At 46.2% G+C, this 14608-nt stretch overlaps 1 protein-coding gene across 1 annotated transcript in view; it reads right to left on the bottom strand.

The window, feature by feature from the left end:
• Positions 1-14022, bottom strand: part of DISP2 (dispatched RND transporter family member 2) — a 65508-nt gene extending 51486 nt beyond the window's left edge. Inside the window, 1 exon segment of the mRNA XM_029597443.1 lies at positions 13946-14022. Coding sequence (XP_029453303.1) covers positions 13946-14022 — 77 coding nt within the window.
• Between the last annotated feature and the right edge of the window lie 586 nt (positions 14023-14608).

The raw sequence follows: 14608 nt of genomic DNA, 5'->3' as shown, positions 1-14608 counted from the left end.
AACAGCCCTAGCTTCCTTAGCCTTTCCTCATAGGGCAGCCATTCCATGCCACTTATCATTTTGGTCGCCCTTCTCTGCACTTTCTCCAGTGCAACTATATCTTTTTTGAGATGCGGTGACCAGAATTTCAGACAGTATTTAAGATATGGTCTCACCATGGAGCAATACAGAGGCATTATGACACTTTTCATTTAATTTGTCATTCCCTTCTTAATAATTCTGTTACGGTCCTGGGCCATGACCTGCAACCTTCACTCACCTTCCGGCCCGGGCCGGCCGCGGGAGCCCCTCCACTTCGGCCTCACAGGCCCGAAACACGGCCTACTGAGGCGCTCTCCCTGCGAGGGAGACGCTGACAACGATCCGCGGATGGTCCTGCCCCCTAAGTGCGCGCGCGCGAGCCAGAGCTTCAGACTTAAAGGGGCTAGCGCGGGAAACTCAGGGAGAGCCTCCCACTGACATCAGATGCCACCGGGTTATTTAAACCTGGCAGTTACTGACATGCCTCGCCTTGCAACGAGGTTCACTCAGTCCCCTGAGTTGCTAGTTGCTGCTTTGGATCTTGGATAGTCTCTTCTACTTCTGGCTTCCGACCCGGCTTTGTCCATTGACTTCGTCTTTGCTTCCACCTCTGGTTTTGGTTTGGACTTCTGACTTCTGGCTTCTGACCCAGCTCCGTCCAACGACTCTGTTTCCAGCTTCCGCCCCTGGCTTTGACTTTGGACCTCTGACTTCTGATCCTGCTTCATTCCTGGACTCCAACTTCTGTTCCCTCCGCCTCTTCAGGTATCCGGTTCTTGCTGGCCCAGGGGATTCTCCTAAGTCCCAGCGGCTCGGGCTCTCTCGGGCTCCTCCCGGAGGAGCCGCGGGCTTCCGAGGGTGAAGACTCTTCCAGCCTCCTGGGCCCTAACATCCTCATCGATCATCTCTTCGGCTGCTTCCTGGATCCTTGGTCGCAGAGGGTCCCACCTAAGTCCAAGAGGTCCGGGTCCCTACGGGCTCCTCCTGGGGGGACCTCGGACTTCCAGTGGTGAAGTCTTCTCCAGAGTCTATCTTCTGCACCGCCTCCTGGCTGCGATGCTCACTGTGGGTCCCCACAGTGCAACATCTGCAGTCTCAGCCGGCCCAAGTGTCCACGACCATAACAAATTCCTAACATTCAGTTTGCTTTTTTGATTGCCAAAGCACACTGAGCTGACGATTTCAATGTATTATCTCTATGATGCCAAGATTTATTTATTTAATAGCTTTTATATACCGATAACCATTTGCACATTGTATCGGTTTACAAGAAACAGTAATGTTTACATGGAACAAATGTTATCAGTAGAGTAATAAAAGACAGCGGTCAGGGGGTAAATAAAAAGAGTTAGGAGAATAGCTTTAACATATCTGTGTTAGAGTATGTACAAGTGGTGGCATATATATGTTGTTAGAAGGGAGAAGAATATTACATCATCAGAACATAAGATAACTATGTTACAGTATTAATATACGTCATTCAGAACATAAGATAACTATGTTACAATGTTAATATATAGAATTACAAGCTGCTAATTGACTAAGATAGCCTGGGTGCAATGCAAAGAGTTAAGAGAAAGGCATGGGGGGGGGGAGGAGCTAAGTACGGGGAGGGGGGGAGGCAGAGAGGGGGAGATGGAATTAGGTGGGAGAATGTATATTCAATTACTTGGTATACTTGGAAGGAGGAGGGGTTAGTCAAAGGCCTGTTTGAAAAGCCATGTTTTTAATTTCTTTTTGAATGTCTGTGTTCTTGGTTCTGTGCGGAGGTCGGGGGTAAAGATCTCTTTCCTGGGTGGTAACTCCTAAGATAGAACCTAACATCGTGTAACTACAGCAAGGGTTATTTTTCCCTATATGCATCACTTTGCTCTTGCCATGTTAAATTTCATCTGCCATTTGGAAGCCCAATTTTCCAGTATTGCAAATCCTCCTGCAATTTATCACAATCTGCTTGTGATTTAACTACTCTGAATAATTTGACCACCTCACTCATCATACCATCTGCAAATTTGACCACCTGACTCATCATACCCCTTTCCAGATCATTTATAAATACATTAAAAAGCACTGGTCTGATCCTGAATTCCCTGTATTTTTAAAGGGTAAGTGGGAGGAGTATACTGAGTTTAATCAGCAGCACTTGTTACGATTCCTCCCGTAGTTGGAGCTCTCACCTTTCTCTGGAGGCCCCTCCAAAGCCGGGGCCTCGCCTGATCTGCTTGCCCAGGTTTTGCTCCATGGCCTGGGAGGTCTTCGACGTCCTCGGGGCCTGCCTGAGGCCTGCTTCAGTCTTCGCCTGGACTTCCTGGTTTGGGCCACGCCCTTCTCCCTAGGGATCGGCCCGCAGCTCTTCTCTCCAGTTATAGGGCCAGCCAGGTGTGGCCCATCTGAACGCCTTCCAGGGAGTTGCTTGTTCCTGTCCTATAAAATGACTTCTCTTCACTCAGTCCTTGCTTCGGCAATGGTGCTAGTCTACCTAGGCTGAGTCTCCCTTGGACTTCCTGCTTGTTCCAGTCCTGATGTTCCTGTTTGCTCCTGATGTTCCAGTCCTGATGTTCCTGTTTGCTCCTGATGTTCCAGTCCTGATGCTCCAGGATGTGGGACCCATGCCTCCGAGAGTTCCTGCTTTTGTTCCAAGTTCCTAGACTTGCTTCTGATTCCTAGTTCCAACTCTGGAGGACCCGAGGGGTTTCCACTACCCGGCGTTGAGTGACTTCCCGAGCTTCTCCCGCTCTTCTCGTGGTCCGAGACCAGCCTCCTGGCTGTGTAGGGCACGAAGGACACCAGGGGGCTGGTCCGGAGGCCTCGACCAGGCCCCGGGCCGGCGCCACGCCCCAGGCCCGCCCCCGAAACACTGAGTCACGCCCCCGAAACGCTGCGTCGTTTCGGGAACGCCCCCGACACGCCCCCTCCCCCGCCCCTTTTAGAAAGCCCCAGGACTTACGCGCGTCCCGGGGCTCTGCGCGCACCGGCGGCCTATGCAAAATAGGCCGCCGGTGCATGAGGGCCCTGCGTGCGTAAATCCGGCTGGATTTACGCGTGCAGGGCATTTAAAATCCGCCCCTTAGTGTTCCCACTGGATTGCATATAACTTTAAAATCATGTATGGCAAATCTTATGTTCTGAAATTCTTATGTAAGAATTTCCCTATCGGTTGGTTTAGTTTAATTAGGCCCTTTTCCTCCCATTTTTTAAATATCTCCCCACAAGTCCAGGAGGAAATTGCTGATTGTTTCTTATAGACATCAGTAGTGAATACTGTTTAGATAAGTTTAATTATTTCCTGACATTGCCCCAGATTTATATGAAGCTTTGAAAATGAGTTTGGCATTAGCTTAGTTTTCAATGAGTTCCCAGGTAGCCAAGGGAGAAATGTGATGGGAGTTTCACCTCAATAACTCTGTTTTATGTGAATCCATCTTTTGTCAGAGTCCCCGCTTTGCTATTCAATTATAGATCTTAGTTATGCTGTTTGGAACTGATTATAATTTTTAATGAATTCAGAATATGTATTATGACTCATCAGGGATACATCTGCAATACTTAACTGTTAATTACACAGAAAGTAGAGTTTTCTTTTACATTTCACTGACAGAGCTTCTCTCTTTGGATCACAAAGGTAATTTAGGCAGTCAGGAGGAGCGGGTTAATGGCACAGCCCTTTTCTATCCTTTTTAGTCATCACATAGCAAACATCTCGAGAGACAGCTAGAGAAGCATTTGATTTATTCCAGCTCCAGGGACTGTGCATGTTGCATTAGCAACCCTCCTAGTCCTGCTGCCCTCATAAATGAATTATGCTTGGAAGTGCTACGTACTAAACACTGGGGCATTGGATTGGTCCTAACAACAATGGAATGAAAAGATAGAATATGGAGATTTGATAAAGGGGAATACCTGTCACCATCTGAAGACAAATTATAGTCAGGATAATTAATTATAACTCCAGTGGAGTTATAGTTTTATTGTTGCGTGTGCCGGCCACGGCAGGCCCGCGGTCGGGCCCACTTACCCCCGTTTACCTGCTCCAGCGCCTGGTTCTGCCTCTCGCGGCTGTGGGCAGCCACCTCCGTGCTCGGGCTGCTCCCCATGCTCCCAGCACCTCTGCGGATGTCTCAGCTCCGCGGCGGGCCTCCCCGCTTTTCCTCCGTGTTCCTGCTTTATCTGTGTTTCTGTTCCTGACCCTTGTATCCGTTCCTGCTCCTGTGTTCTGTGTCTACTTCTGACTGATACCCTAAGAAGACCTCGGACGGAGGCCCACCTAAGTCCAGCCGGCCCCGAGTCCCAAGGGTTCAACCTGCGGGGAACAGGGGCTGGTACTGGCGAACCTCCATCCGGCCTCCGTCAATCAGCCAGCTCTGCCTGCCGATGGTGGGGACCCGTAGGGCTTGCCCTGTGGGTAGCGTCAACCCCACCTCAGCCCAAGGGTCCATCTCCTGCGCAACATTTATATCTATAAGAAATTAGAGGTTGGGCAATATGTATCATGTATGAAGTGCTCAAGAAAATAATATCAAGAAAAATCCAAATGGAAAAAAGCACTAATGTTTACTGTTCACATTAAAATATAATACTTTATTTACAAATTCCTCATATGAAAATAGATGAGCAGTCTCTAATCTAAATGTAACGTATGTATCCATATACACATTCTTTATGTTGTACAATTTGTCATATCACATAATGTACATCTTATACAACACTAAACAATAAGATTCTCTTGGTGTATTTAATCTTTATAAAATATGTACACCTGAGTTTTGTGATACTTCTGGTACATTGTGCAAATGTATAATGACTGTTTCTGAACTGTTTGCTGATCACAAAAGAGCTAATACCAATGCTGAATAGCACTCACTGTCTCTAACTATAACCACTAAAAACCCTAATCAAAGTTTCCACATTCACACACACATACTCGCATTCACACAATATAAGTGAGACGCGCGCCTGGCTGCATGGTTTCCCGGGTTTGATGTAAAATCCCCAACAAGACCCTTCCTCGATTTGGTTCCTGCGAGTCGCTTGTGAGCAGGAGGAAGGTTGGTTTTCTGATGCTTTCGTTTTCATCACAGGTTTAATGGCCTTTAATTTTGTGCACTGGAAGCAGCTTTCTTTTACAGAGGCTGGACCGTGCCATAGCAGTCCAAGTGGTTCCCCTGGACAATTTATTTATTCTTTGCTTGAGCAAGGCATAAACTATTGGTCTCGACAGTGCCATTGACTTTTACTCAGTGAAAAATCAGCACAAATCTCAATCTATCAAGAAGAATTTCCTAATAAGGAGCGATCTGGGAGGGAACTTCCTACACCCCCTATCTACCCTGCCTGCCTTTTCCCCTCTCCTCCCCGACCTCTAAAACCCCTCTAACAATTTTTTTTTCTATACTTACCTGCTCTCCGGAGCAGTAGTAAGTTGCGCGTGCCGACCAGCTGCTAGCGCGCGCTTCACCGGGACAGTGCCTAATGGCGCTGACCTGCCCGGCCCCTGCCCTGCCCCCTTTTTTTTTTTTTTTGCCAGCTCTTTGCTGCGTACCAGGAGATTCACGCGTGGCCATGGGACTTTAAAAATCCCCGCAACGTGTGCACGGCCCGGCCACGTGAGTATCTCCCAGGTTTTACGCACGCCAGCTTTTGAAAATTTACCCGTAAGTTCAAGATAATTCAGCTCTTCCCGTTCATATTCATCAGGAGCAGCCTTTTAAAACAGATTTCACACTGTTCTCTGTGCCAGGGGTTCCCCTCTGAGGAAGCCTTCATCGGCGAAACAAGGACCTTATTGGGTATTTTACATCAAACCCGGGAAACCACATACAACAGTTTATTAGCCTCACTTACATTGTGTGAATGCAAGTATGTGTGTGAATGTGGGTACTTTGATTAGGGATTTTAGTGGTTATAGTTAGAGTGTTAATCAGCATTAGTATTAGCTCTTTTGTGATCAGTGAGGAGTTCAGAAACAGTCAAACATTTGTGATACTTCTGGTACAATAAGCAAAACTCAGGTGTACATATATTAAGAAGATTAAATACACCAAGAGAATCTTAGGGGCAGATTTTAAAAGGTGCGCGCGCGGCGTACATTTGTGCGTGCTACCCGGCGTGCACAAATGTACGCCCGATTTTATAACATGCGCGTGCAGCCGCACGCATGTTATAAAATCAGGGGTCGGCACGCACAAGGGGGTGCACACTAGTGCACCTTGCGCACGCCGAGCCCTCGGGAAGACCAGCTGGCTTTCCCCGTATCCTCAGAGGGAACTTTCCTTTCCCCCCCCCCCACCTTCCCCTCCCTTCCCCTCCCTGTCCTGCCCCCCAGCCTGCCCCCCCCCCCCCCAATACCTTTATTTCAGAAATTACGCGCGCCGGCCAACTGCTGGCACGCGATCCCCCGGCACAGCGGCCGTGGAGGCCTCTGGCCACGCCCCTACCCCGGACCAGCTCCTTCCAGCAACCTAAACTTTGAAAACTGTCACTCCCCACCCCCCCCCCCCCCCCCACCTCCGGGTCTTCACCCCCTCCCCTGGAAAACATGGCCAGTGCATGAGTATTAGGTGCCCTAGGCAAACCTTATACCCTTGCATCCCAGCCCCACCCTCTCCACACACACACAGTTAAAAATATGCATTTATAATTACAGATTTTATTTGAAAAAGAATATTCAAAGTACAGTCTTCTGAGATAAAAAAAATATCAACTGCTTTGATGCCAACCAGAAAACCCTACAAAAAAAGACACTTATAACCCATATGGCATTAGGACTACTGTAACACATGCTGGGTTGTGGGCTTGACCTTAAGAAAGCTATGAGTAAATTATAATTAAAATATAATAAGCCTCCCATATCAAAACAGCACTAACTGCCAGTACTTAAAAAGTAAGAAGCCTTTCTATGAAAAGGCAGCACTGCAAATATTAACTAGGCCCTAAACACCAATACACCTCCTATTAGGAAAACAGAACAATCCAAGCTGCTATAGATCCCACCTTGGTGACTATTTCCTGTATCAGCCCTATAAAGGGCTGCTCCGTCAGTTGTCCAGGGCCTTGCATCGTGGAGTCTTCGCTCTGGAGGCTCCTGCCTGCCAGAGCCTTTGTAAGGTCTTCTAGTCTTGTGGAGCTCCTCATCGTGATGTCTTCTCGTCTTGCCATGTCATGTCTTCATGCCTGAGGTCCTCGTCCAGGTGTCCTGGTGTCTTGATCTTCTAGTCCTGGTGTTCCTGCCTTCCTCGATGTTCATTCCTACGTCTCTTCTTCGCTCTCGAGCCTTCTGGTCCAGTAGGCCGGGGGTCCCTCAGATGAAGTACTCCTGAGTGGACTAGCCTGCTGGTGGACGGTTGTCCTGTGCTCCTGAGCCGTCATGTCCTGGTTGTGTGTTCCTGCGCTGTCCCGCTCTCCTCGTGGTCCGTGACCAGTCTGCAAGGGCTGTGTAGGGCGTGCAGTGGGACAGGGTGGTCCGCGACTCAGTCCCACGGGTGGCCTGAGTAGGGCGCCCTGAGAGACAGTGCCAATGTCCACCTTCCTTGCTTCTCGTCTCGTCTGGATTCCAAAGTTCCTCGTTGTGTCTGCACTTCAGCGTCATGTTTCTGATGTCGTTGCATCGACCCTGGTCCGGGATGCCGTTGCATCGACCACTGGTCCGTGATGTCTCGCATCAGCCTTGGTGTCAAGTCTCGTCTGCGATGCCGTTGCATCGATCCTGGTGTCACGTCTTCATAGTCCTGGGTCATGTCTTCAGCCCAAGTCTTCGTGCCATGTGATGCCATTGCATCAACCCAAGTCTTCATGCCATGTGATGCAGTTGCATCAATCTTCTTGTCTTCGTGTCAAGGTCCATCTGCCCTCAATCTCAGGCCAGGCCTGCTGCTCCATGCTGCTCGCAGCAGGTCCGAAAGGGCTCGGAATGGTCGGAGGACCATTCAACTTCCAACATCCTCGGATGTTGGCCTTGGGAGCTTGCTGGCCTGGCGGAGGGTAGACCGTCAGCCATGCGGAGCCACCATCAACCCTTGGCTCGGCCTTGAAGGTCTGGGTCAGGCTGAGGCCCGTGGGCACACGAAACACCCCCATACACAACAGAATGCAAGGCCATGTACCCGACGGTTGTTTCAGCGATGGACCTGCCTTGTTCCTTGAGTCTTGTTTATGTCCTGGACTGTCTTTGGGACCGGAAAAGTTTTTTCAGGATTTTATGTGTACGACCTACTGGAGGCGCCAGTTTGCCATAGTCACGACCTGCTGGAGGCGCCAGCTGTCTGGATTCTTTTTTTGGAACGACCTGCAGGAGGCGCCTGCTCCAGACTTTTTGTCATCTGGTTGCCAGATTGGGGTTTTTCGACCTGCAGGAGGTGCCTGCACCCCTACTGGTTCTGCTGGTTTTTCTTTGCCCACCCTGGGTTCCCTCCCCCAGGTCTTCTTGGTGTTTCTGGGTGCTTCTTGTTGGTTCTTGCTTGTTGCTCGTTTCTCTGTTTTGTATTGTCTGTGCTGTGTGTGTTGGTTGCTTGTTTGTTTCCCTTTGTTTTCTTTCCTGCTTGTTGGGTTCCACTTGCGTGTTCCTCGTCCTCATTCCCGTGTTCCCGTTCCCTCGTTTCCCTTCCTCGCTTTTCGCTCTTTCGCCCTTCGCTCCTTCGCTTTCTGCTCTCTCGCTCTTGGCTCTTTCGCTCTTCGAGCTCCTTCGCTCTCCGTTACTCAACATACAGATCCCTGAGGCACTCCATTGTTTACCCTTTTCCACTGAGAAAACTGACCATTTAATCCTACTCTCTGTTTCCTGTCTTTTAACCAGTTTGTAATCCACGAAAGTATAAACATACTAATAAAAATAATTTTTCAAAACAGCTGATGAATGGAAGATCCAGTAATTAAAAACTCATATAAAATTTGTTTTAAATTGCCTAAATACCAATAAAATATTTCAAAACAGCAGACACATCAAATAATATCCAAAAATTAAAACTAAAAACTAATAAGGATAAGGATTCATGTTCTCCATACCTGGGAATGTTTTATTTCCAGTCACCCGCGGATTGTCATAGATTAGTGGGAGAGGGATGTACAAGCTTTCTCTTCCCTCTCTCATAGATATAGATATCTATCTATACATTCACACACAAACATATGTTCTCTCTCATGTACACACTCCTTTCACATAAACACATGCTCCCTCTTATATACACGCACACACACAAGATCTCTCTCTCACACCATATGCTCTTATACATGCTCCCTCTCTCACATACATATGCTCACACACATGCATGCTCAGACACATAAACATACATCCTCTCTCTCACACACACCACCCGCATGCTGACACACACACACGCGATCCCTCTCACACACACCCATGCTCAGACACATGAAGAGAAGTGGCAAGCCCTGACTCCCACCCGTTCAGAGAACCCCTTATGCTTGGATACCACAACCTTTCCTCATATAAACTACAGAATTTATTGCTCAAAAAGAACCATTTAGATTATCCATCAACCCTAGAGCTTGGCCTCTTCACCGGACTCAGTGCTCTCTTTCACAAACACATGCTCTCTCACACACACACACATACAGACACATGTACATGCTCCCTTTCACACACACATGCTCAGACACATGCAAACACATGCTCAGATACACATGCTCAGACTTGCACACAGGTTCCCTCCTGCTCATACACACACATATTGGCTCCCTCTCTCACACACATACCAACGACTCTCCTGGCAGCCATGGGCCTCCTCTTCTTCACTTGCCAAAGGGAAGGTTGGAAATCACTTTGCAGTCTTTTTTTTCTTCTGCCTGCTTGGCAGGTTGGGACCGCAGGGCAGCCCTGCAGCTACTTGCTCTCAGCCGCGCAGCAGGTTAGAAGCACCAGGCGGCCCGCAGCAACTTCCACGCGGCTTCTTCCTATTCTTGGCCTCCTGGTGGGGCCTGGTGGTGGTGGTGTCGGCGTCAGCTGCATTGTCTTTATCTTGGGGCTGACTGTGGCCCCCAGGTCGCAGCTCCCTTCAGGCCGCTGCCCCTTGCAAGTGCATGGCTTGCACTGTGGGATGTGCCGGCCCTGCTTTCATATTCCTATCAGCTCAGGTTGTGTTTGGTTGTAACAAGTTGAAACTTTCAGAAAATTATGAAATTGCCCAGTTTGAACCAAAACTGATTACATGACACAGGATCATGAGTGTACCTTGTAGAGGACATTTTTATAGCAGCTACCTTACAGACCATTTTTTGTCTTCTTTTTAGATCATGTGTTTAGAGGCATCTCAACCATGTATTCAGGGTAAGAAGTGCCCAACAGAATATCCACAGGGTCTTTATTTTGTTCAAACAGGATCCCAAGTGTGAATACACTAGAAACACATTTTTGATAGCTGGAGTCCATAACAACTTCAAAAGAAGGTAAGGTATAGAAGAACAATATTGCTATTACTATCCCATTACAATTAAGTCAGTTGAAACAGAAAGAGATAAAATAATTTGTCCAAGTTCATATAGAGAGTGAGGGATGGATAGGCTCTGGGCCTGCATCCAAGAAGTTCTCCTGATTCAGTTCTCTAACCACTACTTCAAGTCCTGTGGATGGGAAACAAAATTTAACATAGCAAAAACGGGAGCTGTCTGATATCTCGGTGGCAGTACTTTATACAGCCACAAAGGAGATATGGGGTTGATTCCCAAGCCGGTTTATGTTCCTCAATCCTTCTGGGACTGGGGAGGCTGTGGAGGCAGGGTTCATAGCTCCTGGGAGTAGAGAATCTCAATCATCGTACAGTGATCATACTTAGGGTGCACAGGTGACAGTGCTTCATAGGGAACCATAGCCTGAAGCTACTGAGTGACCTAGAAGAAGGTGATGGTGGGGGAGGGGGGAGGAATAAGGAAAAAAAAAACCCAGGTATTTGCTAATGAAGGTTCATGGGGGTCAATGTAATAAGTTGCACTGGCTTACCCAGGTTTTAACTCCCGTTTTAACACAGGTTTTTCAGCCCAATACTTAATATTAATTTATTCACTCCTTCACTGTATGCTAATTGGTCTTCTACTGTCAACTGTCAGTGAAAGGACAGCTTTCACTGTCATTTCATAGTACGGGAGAGGAACCAATCGGCTATCAGTTGTGAGAACAGCCTTCTGAAGGAGGTAGGGCCTTTCGGGGTAGGAGGGATTTGGAGGGCTCCGATGGATAGAAGGGGGTTCAGGAAGGTGGGGGAGTTCAGATTAGGCCGATTTATTTGTTGATAATGAGGGGGCTGGGAGGGCCCACCAGACCGATGGACTGATGCAATCCAACCCGACCAGACTTGACTCAACGCTACTATTTTTTTAAGGTTAGAGGTTTGGCATGCTTTGGGGGGGAGGGAGAGTGGGAGAGTTTGGCTTAGGCCCCGTCTATGTTTTTTTAGGGGGGGGGGCAGGATCAGACTATATGGGAAGAAAGGAGGACTCATCCGGTCAGTCCAACATCAGGCCAAAGTAGAAGGGAGAAAGGAACATAAGAACATATGGCTTGTTTTATCTTTTTTTGTCTGTGAGTTTTAAGCTTATCACATGTAAAATAGCCATGGAGCAAAAAAAACTGTTTAGCATGCTTTTACACATGGTCTACTGGCATGTCATTAGCTTACTGGATCCCAAAGGGACCAGTCCTTTTAGCAGGTGAATAAAATAAAACACCTGTTAAAATCTAACTCTGATTTTAGCACAAATTTTCTTACATGGTGCCATAGCCCAAATAGGGCTAATTCCAATTAACTTGGAAGTCCAAAGTTGAAGAGGGAAACTGCTAGGTCAAAAAAAGTTCAGAGCAAACTAGCAGTGAACTTTTCACTTGTACTTTTTTAATATTATATTTTAACTTATTTTATATGAGCTATTCTATGTTGATTATTCACATCTGCTTTAGCATTAGTAGCACAGAAACATATATAATAGTCCTTCTACATTAAAAAAAAACCAATCTAAGAGCCAAGAAATGTACTTGTTATAGAGAGAACATGATATAACACAATATGGGTGCAAGAAAAAATAATATACAAGAATTACCCTAGGTGTCAAAATCTCTTTTTTTCTAATCAACATTTGTCACAGAGGGGTTTGTTACAAAGTTAAACTATAATAGTTTTAGTTCTTCATTTGGTTAATTAATGAGGCACTTTGTAATTCTTACAGTTTTTAAATGATCCTCAGCTACACCCACAGTGGAGATGGAGCCCCACAATCCTGACCACAGCTATAGAACACATTGGATTGGATTCCCCCTTTGCTGCCTGCACAAATCTCCCTTGAAAAGGGGAAATACATATGGGAGATGTCTTAACTGGCTATTCTGCTTGATTGGTTCATTTTTTCTGATGTGCATATCTGAATCAGGACTAGTATTTTAAAAGATCAATAAAATAGGTTTTAAGAGACTTTAGTATTATGGACACTACATATTTTATATTTTTAGCAGTAGCCTGTCATTATAACTAAGTGAGCTGTCCAGCTAACATATTAATACCAATGCTCATGCAAGACTATAAGTAAAATGAATACACAAAATCCAATCTGAAAAATGCACACCATGGCACAGAAATTTGGAACTTTCAGAGCTAATCCTGGATGTACAAACACTATAAACAATTATATGAAAGCTTTCACCTGCCAAATGTACATATATATATATATATATATATATATATATATATATATATATATATATATATATATGTTTTATCTTTTTTTGTGTATATATAGCCTAAATCCTTTACTAAGCATTTTTCATATTGGCACAAAATCTCTTAGCACATCTGGCCAATAAAATCTCCACAGTTCACTTATTAATACCATACCAGTGCAAAATAGCCACAGCTAATTCTGGAATATAGTTCAATTACTGCCGAACAAAAATACCAGGGTATCTTAATCTTCCACAGGTACATTTGGTACCATAAGCTTAAACATATACATTTCATACTAATAAGAATTACATTTATTAAAGTACAATATAAAAGAAAATTGTCTTAAGGTTCTATGGAGATCAGCAAGTAGATACAGATTATCACACTATATACTGTAGCCTAGATCAGGAGTACAGAAAGAACTTTAGATTTGATTAACACGATTTTGAAGTGACAATAAATACAATTTTTTCTTGCTAATCCATTTGGATTGTTTTGCATGAATGTTACTAAAATATAGCCTTTCATCCTATGAAATGGATGAAAATTGTTTTTAGGATACAGGCAAAAAATAATTTTGCTTGCTTGTGCTCATGTCCAAGAAAAGATGATGGGAAGAGCAGAGATTAAGTGAGATTAAAGAAGGCTGAATAGAAAAAAAGAATGTAACATGGATGGAAAGCAATTGGCAGGAAGAAGTAAAGATGGAGGATATGATAAATGAAAGGATAGTCAGAGAAAGGAATGGAGGGAAACAAGGATAGAGCTTCCTAGGGATAAGTATGTGAATGGAAGTTAAATGGCGATTCCTTAGGAAAAGATATAGGGAACCACAGATGTTATTTTGGAACTGATAGATTTTCTGTAGTGTGCTGCACAGAGAAATAGGGAGGGGATGAGAAAGAAACATTCCTTGGTTTGAATTCAGGCCGAAGAAGAGTGAAGCAAAAGGATAATGAAGGCTAGAAATATGGAGTGAAGGAAAAGATGAATAAGTTAAACTTAAATGTATCTAAACATTTCTGTGCATATCGAGATGGGGAAAGAGGAAAGGATAATGAGAAATAGTCCTGGGTGGAAGAAGTGAAGATGGATGTCCCCCTAGGCAAGTAGTAACAAGTCAGAGGATAAAAAGGAAAATAAAGGGGCACTGAACAATGGGCGAACAGAAGGATGAGAAAACTGTTAAATACAGGTTGGTGCACTCGGTAGGTGTGCTGTATTGCTGGAACCTGCTAAAACAGGCAGAGATGGAGTGCAGATCTCACCTTGGTTTGTTCTCCCGCCGCAATCCCTCAGCTGTGGCTCCAGCTGCTTGCTGTGCCTGGAAGGGACGTGTCTCCATCTGAATTCCCGGCCTACAGTCGGCGGCAGGGCCAGGGTGATCGTAGTGTGATGATGAAGCTGTTGAGGTGGAGCACCGGAGGTGGTTGGCTGCAGAGCGGAAGCGCTGGTGCGGGCGCTGGCCCTGGCTCCGAAGGAGCTGTCCTCGACGCTGGTGCTGAAACGGCAGAGCGCCGGGCTGCTACTGTGCCCGTGAGTAACCGGAGACCGGCTGGTTCGTGCAGACGTGCTGAGCCAATAGACGCGGAAAAACGAAAAGGCTGCGGATTTACCTGCAATTACTGGACTATACTGACCAGAAGAGGGCACTCTTCGACCAATCAGAAAGAGCCAGAGGCATGCCGACTAATCGCAGCATTAAAGAGGATGGAGGAGGAACGGTAACCTATGACATCTCTAAACTTGTTAGGAGGCGGAGGCTGGAAAGCTTTGGCCTATCAGGTAGCTAAGTCTGTCCCCTGAGAATGCATGAATAGGGGATGTGCAGCAGAGGTGACAGCCACTGAGTTTTTATGACTCTCCTGCCCCTTAAACTTTAGAATCCAATGTGACAGGAAGCCTAGCCAAGTCAGGGCGTGGGCCGCATA

The sequence above is a fragment of the Rhinatrema bivittatum genome, chromosome 4 (assembly GCF_901001135.1).
Source record: "Rhinatrema bivittatum chromosome 4, aRhiBiv1.1, whole genome shotgun sequence".
NCBI classification, from domain to species: domain Eukaryota; kingdom Metazoa; phylum Chordata; class Amphibia; order Gymnophiona; family Rhinatrematidae; genus Rhinatrema; species Rhinatrema bivittatum.
Note: the sequence above shows the minus strand (reverse complement) of the source record. Positions and strands in the feature narration are given on the sequence as shown.